Source organism: Colletotrichum abscissum (assembly GCF_030869225.1).
Source record: "Colletotrichum abscissum strain IMI 504890 chromosome Unknown Scaffold_151.1, whole genome shotgun sequence".
In the NCBI taxonomy this organism is placed as follows: Eukaryota; Fungi; Ascomycota; class Sordariomycetes; order Glomerellales; family Glomerellaceae; genus Colletotrichum; species Colletotrichum abscissum.
In genome coordinates this window covers 4,124-10,524 of record NW_026850045.1, presented here as the reverse complement: position 1 = coordinate 10,524, position 6,401 = coordinate 4,124, and the positions used below count along the sequence as shown (strand labels likewise).

General features: G+C 54.2%; 2 protein-coding genes across 2 annotated transcripts; one reads left to right on the top strand and one right to left on the bottom strand.

The window, feature by feature from the left end:
- Positions 1-25: 25 nt before the first annotated feature.
- CABS01_16783 (uncharacterized protein) lies at positions 26-1,516 on the bottom strand (the record flags this gene model as incomplete). The annotated part of the gene is made up of 1 exon (XM_060550113.1): positions 26-1,516. A coding segment is annotated over one exon (1,491 nt), but the record flags the coding sequence as incomplete, so codon positions are not given.
- A 2,941-nt stretch (positions 1,517-4,457) lies between these two features.
- CABS01_16782 (uncharacterized protein) lies at positions 4,458-6,120 on the top strand (the record flags this gene model as incomplete). Its single annotated transcript, XM_060550112.1, has 2 exons — positions 4,458-4,702; positions 4,779-6,120. 2 exons carry the CDS (start codon positions 4,458-4,460, stop codon positions 6,118-6,120), a joined length of 1,587 nt encoding a protein of 528 aa, XP_060403206.1.
- Between the last annotated feature and the right edge of the window lie 281 nt (positions 6,121-6,401).

Genomic DNA, 6,401 nt, shown 5'->3' with positions numbered 1-6,401 from the left:
CCTGCGGCGGTGTCTTGATCCACCGGAAATGGAGCAATCTCTCTTCGAACGCGCTATGGAGAGCGCTGTCGAGGGTTGATGCGATCTTGATATCATCGTCTTCCGCGTCAGTCAACAATGGATGTTTGGCCTGTTGAACAGCAGTTGCCACCAGTTGATCCAATGTACTCAGGGTGTCGATGCGGCCAAAGAGTATGGCTAGCAGCTCTTTTGAGCCGCTGCGTTTGGCCATGCCCGTCATACAACTATGCCAGGAAGCTGCGTCTTGCCGAACCTGCCAAAGATGGTCCATTGCTTCGTCCAGTGACGTTCTGATAGTGTCCTGTACATCCTGTAGATTGACGCTCATTGTATGGCAAAGGTATTTGGACCGGGAGGAGCGAGTGACGAGGGTGTTTCCTTCAATATCGCTATCGGTCCCTAAAAGTGGCTCACGTTCCACTTCTGCCCTCGGCAGGTCGTTGATCGTGTCCACAAAGATGCCCAGGCACCGGTAGATCTCTCTTTGCGCTTGGAGCTGCCAGAAAAGCACATTAGGAGTAACGATCTTCGGTTGCAGACGGGGTGGCACGTCGTACTCAGTGAGCTCGGTGACCGCACCGGAGGATCCGTCGCCGAGGTCTAACCTAGATATTCCTTCTACCATGATTGGGCGGTTTCCCCCTGCCCACAAGCTGAGAAGTAAATAACGGCCATCTGAGGGACGAAATCGATGGGGCGGCACCTTGCACCGCGTTTCTAGCAACGATGGTAGGTTGTCACTTTCCGAGAGATCAACGTAGTTGAGTGCCGGACAAAAATGAAGAGCGGTTGCATGACCCTCTTTAACCCTTTCTAGGTAAGAATAGATATGAGTGTCTGGAACCTCAGGAAGGTCACATTTCCGGAAAATTTGCATCCTGGCAGTGATGTCCAACTTGGCCCAGATCTTTCGAAAAGTGGGGAGTGATCCTTGCTTCTTTTCGATTTTGTCCAATTGCTGCAGAATCTGCGTCTCGCGTAGGGAAACAGCCCGCCAGAACTGTTCCCTATCCATAGTAACTGAATCGGATGAAGTTAAGTCGATGCCGGTGGCGCGGTTGATTTCCCCCAGCCGCTTTTGCCAGTTCGGCCCAAAGAGACGGCCAAGCGAATGCCGAAGCGTGTGTTCTGTGAGCTTGGTATTGAAATCCTCCGCCTCCAAGTCTGATACGTCGATCTCCAGCAGCTCGCACCTCTGGGCTGTCTCTTCGAAATCTCTACGTAGGTGGTCTTGTGCGTTCGCGATCCAGTTTTCCAGGTATTTCCAGTCGATTTTCTTCTTCGACGTTTCTTCCAGCTGCTCGACTCGCTTCATGAGCTGGTTAAATGCGGGACCTGTCGAAGGCTTAAGAAGCGCGGCCGTTTCGATGGCACGTTTCACATCCCCAAGCCTACCGAAAGAGGCTTGCACCATTCTCAAGTCGTCCCACAAATCGTCGTATTGGCTCATTTGCCTATTGACCAAATTGGCAGAGCATTCCGAAGGCTTGGGCATTGTTGTTCACGTTATCATTAGCGGACGTTGTTGATTGAGGGTGATGAACGAGCTGTTCGCAGGCGATAAGAATCAAGAATACCGCAGGAAAAATGACACAACGAGGAAAAAATACCTTTCGTAGCAACATTTGTTGTTGGAGAGCTGGCGTATTTAAATAAGGGGTTGGCCCACTGATTAGGCACGATGAAGTGGCCCTGTGATCACTGTGGAGCAAGCCCCTCAGCCTGATGGACCCCGCTTATCCACAGAGACAGTAGCGTCACTCTTATGCGAGTAAGGCTATTCCGCACCCACACGAAGGCTATCCCGCACCCATACTAGGCCTACTCAAGCAAATAGTGGGCTGCACGTGACTGCACAGCCGCAGCAGCCACCATTGACCCGGAATATGTATTATTCCGGCAGTTTCTTAGGAAAGCGCAGCCTCCTCTGCTGCACCTTCCACTGCTGCACCTTCCACTGCTGCACCTTCCACTGCTGCACCTTCCACTGCTGCACCTTCCACTTTACCCTCTTCCACAGCGCGCTTTTCAGAATCAAAACCACGACTTCGGAAGCTAGTCTTTGCTCAGGGGAAATACATCTCTAGAGCCTATATTTTGGTGCTCGGAGAGGTACTTATCCTGCTTCAAAAATGACCAAAAAAGGTGGTGTTACGCGTCAAAATAGAAATAATGGGAAGGCGCGCGCCCATGGCCTCACATGTGGCTGCTACGGCTGTGCAGTCACGTGCAGCCCACTATTTGCTTGAGTAGGCCTAGTATGGGTGCGGGATAGCCTTCGTGTGGGTGCGGAATAGCCTTACCCCTCTTATGCACGTCAAGGGCTTGTGATCAAATTTGTCCCATAAGACGTGACGAAATGTGCGTTCGCTCTTTGGTCATCTTTTTCTTATATCTTACGAGCTGTGTCCATTGTCGATGCCAGCAGTGGAAAGCGGTTGTCAAATGTCTCGAGTAGAGGTCTATTTTATCACCCGCTTTGTCATATTATGGGCAAGCTTCCATCGCACCGTAGTGACCCCAGAGGCGGCTTCGACTATGATCGGGCGGTTTTCGGTGAAGCATCCCTAAAAGTGCCGTACCGCCCGCTGCGAATTATGTCATGGAGTACTATAGAGCCGTGCGAAGGATATCTGCAGTTCGGGAAGTAAGTTCGATGCGTCGAGTCCTTGACGGTCGAGGGCAACATCTTCGGAACGCAATCAGGCGTTTGAAGGCGTTTGGATACCACTGCAGTGCCCCAGCACGCACCCAGACGCTAGAACAGGGCGCCACCAGCATTGAAGGTACCCAGTACATTCATCTGTAGATATAGGAAGGAGTCCCAAAACCTTCCGTACGACATGTCACCGAGGCACGCAAATCGGACTCCGGTCTTCTTTGACTGCCGTTCGGTACCTTTGACACACAATCATAGCCCGTATTCTCAGCCGTTCGGCCTCGTAAATTTTCATTCGGGCTCAGTCTCAAGACGATGACAAAGGATTGAGGCAACAGGGGCACAAATGAGAAGAATAATAAAGTGGCCAACACACACTCTCATTGACGTCTTCAGAATACGATTCCGCCGGCGGAGCCTTTAAATGCATCCCGATTTTCTTCAATTGGACTGTGTATAAATGTGTCGAGCCTTCCTATTGCTTACACGGTGCTTCAAAACCATGATAAGTACTGTGCATAAGCACAGGCACGTGACGGGTAGGTGCAGGGCTAATGGCCGTCTCTTCGGCGTCACCAGCAATCGGAGGACGTGAAAGCGGGGTCAGGCTGGCCGTAACACCGACAACTGCTCTTTGCCGACAACTGTTCACCACATTCATCCGAAGATCCCGTCTCACGACCTAGAGACCCACCTTATTATCATTCGCTCCCTTTACCTTCCCTGATTCACGTGAACGATGTCGTTCAAACCCTCGAGCGCAGACATCGAGGGAGTGATTGAAGATTGGTGTACGTGTCTCTGTGCAAGAGTTTGACTTTTCGCGACAACGGCTAATCTCTCCAGGCGCTGGCCAAAAGACAATCACGGGAGTAAAACGGGACCAGATAGAGGAGTGGTTCAAGTCTCTGGGGTCGATGAGGGTGCGCGATTACTCAAAGAACGTGGATGAAGTTTGGAAATTTCTTGAAGGCTACCACGATGATCCAACGCATACCATAATCGCCATTTGCCGTCTGCTGGCGAACAACTTCTTACCGACGCGAGACGATCAACCAACACTGCTTGAGGGATGGTTTTCCTCTGACAAGGGATGGTTTATCTCTGATCAGGGTAGTGACCTTCTTCGTAAATTAGAAGAAGCAAATAGTGTTGGAGCTCAGGCAGTCGTGGCGGCGGTGCGGAAGCTGCTGCAGTCAAAGATTGAGGATCAGCAGCTCCAGCTTCGCGCGAGAAACCAAACCGGACACAAATTGCCGGCATTATTGGGGGAGTCCTCGCCACCATGTTGATCGTGTTGGTCATTAGTGTGTGGACCTTCGTCGGCGGCGGACCCCTTCGAAGCAAGATGAATTGAAGACAGGCTCCGTCAGCGAGCTCACACATTTCCCTGGCAGACTTGGGGTACTACGTATCACTAATCCGGACTAATGCCTGACTAGGCGTGAGCCCCTCCAACGATAGCACTTAGACGATGGACTGTCATGACTGTCTGATCAGAACTTGGAATTTTATGCTTTGTCACGAGACCAACGGACCCTGCTGACTCTACGACAGTCGGTGATCAGACATGTCTCACGGCTAACTTGTTGTTTTACATGTTGAAGTGTATCAGCTCGGTCTGTATTCATGTTGTTTGATCACTCGAATCGGTTACATCGACTTCCCTCTCGCCTAATTTTTCTTGGCATCTGCTGTTAGTGAATGAATGAGTCTACCACCAGATTACTAACAGCCGAAAACTCTTCACCTCTCCTCGCCGGAGCCCGCATCCGCGATGGCCTCACAGCCACCGCCGGGCACCGGACTGATGTCGGTCGACACAGCTGACCCCGAACTGGGCTCCGGGACACCTCCGAAGCCGAACCCCACCACAAGAGCTAAGCGACGCCGCGACACCGAGGCTCAGCCAACTCGGCCTAGCCTAACGGGAAGCCAGCTTGACGCCACCAACGACGCCCCTCCCTCGGCAAAGGGGCCTGCAATCTCTACAGCAGCTGCTCCGACTGGGTCCGCCACAGGGTTCGTCTTGACAGCCCTAGCAGAAGAAGCTAGACAGTACGAGGCACGAAAAGACGTCTTTCTGACCATTGCACAGTCTGTCGAACGCCAGCTTCGACGATTCCAGAAAGCAGATCGCGAAAGAAGCCACTGCCTATGTCATCCAAGCCCTCAAGAGACTGATCAATCACGAGACAACCCCAGCAGCGGCTCGGAGTTGGGCGGCTGTCGCCGCACCGATGGCGGGCAACACCACTGCGGCGACCCGGAGCGGCCAGAGCTCTGCTCGCCCGAAGCCCCCACTCCCGGCTCAGGATCGGCCGCAGGCGCAGTCGAAGGAGGACCTCCGCATCTTTGCCCGCGTCCCGGAAGAAGGCTTGGCCGCCGCTCGGAAAATCGCACCATTTGCTGTACGCCAGATCGTCTGCAAGGCCTCTGGCCTGGGGCTAGCGGACCTTCCCCACGCCTACCATATCGGCACAGGATACTCTTTGAAGCCGCTAAACAAGCAAACACAGGAAAGACTACTTGCAAGTAAGGCAAAGCTAGCGGAATGCCTCGGCGCCCCTCAAGTCGAGACGCCTATCAGGTGGCACACTTACGTTGTGCCGCGATGCCCAACAAAACTACACAGCATTGGTGGGGACGTCCTGGACCCAGCCACGCTCGTTGAAGATGAGGTTTTCGCACAGACAGGACAGAAGCCTGTCCTTGTCCGACCCTCCCGCGTTGGGCCCAACCCAGTCACGAACGAAATCTCTTGGCTCATATCGTTCATATCAGAGGTCACGCCCTTCAGGCTCTTCAACCAAAGCGGCAGATCTCTGCCCGTCAAGAAACGAAGGACGCTCATCCGACACGACCCCGGCTGCCAGGGCCACCACTCCAACCGGTTCTGTGGACGACGACCGATCTGCAGCAACTGCGGAAGACCTTCCGACTCGCACGAGACGGGACCTTGCATGGCCAGGCCCCAGTGTGCCAACTGCTGCGGCCCCTTCCAAGCCAGCCACACAGACTGCCCAGCGAGGCCCTCGGTCGTAAACGGCGTCGTCTCCCTTCCCGGTCGAAAGGAGCGAGCTCGTATCCGGAAGGCCGGCCAGAAAGTATCGGACACTCTGTACAAGGCTGCTCGATCCGACAGCAGCCATGAGGCGGCAGGCGTCCCCACCCCTACCAGCCAGAACCAGCAGCCCGGCGCCAAGCGCGCGCGCACGAGAACGCCCTCCGCAAGCTCGATCGTCTGCCTCGGCGACGGGAGCACTGACAGCAGCAGCATGGGCGAAGACGAGGCGGACGAAGCCGAAGACTCTCCTCACAATACTCACATCGACCGTCCCGTGCTACCCCTGCCAAGCAGGAGTCAACGGGCAGCACAGAAGCCAAACTACAATGTTGCGAATGCCTACACCCACCTCGAACTCGACTCGGAGACGTAAGCCGAGAGCGGCGGCCCCACGGATGCTACGCGCTGCGCAGGGCAACGTCGGAAAGATTTCCCCGGCGCACACAGCTTTCCTGCAGCTCTGCTGGGAGGCTCAGATGGACGTGGTCCTCGTCCAGGAACCCTGGACGGGCTGGAAGGACGGTAACGTGCAACTCAACACACATCCGGGTTTTGACTCCTTCGTCCCGGTCGACTTCTGGGACAGCGAAGGTACTAGACCAAGAGTTTTGACCTATACACGTAAAGGAATAGGGATGAAGGTGGAGCAGCAGA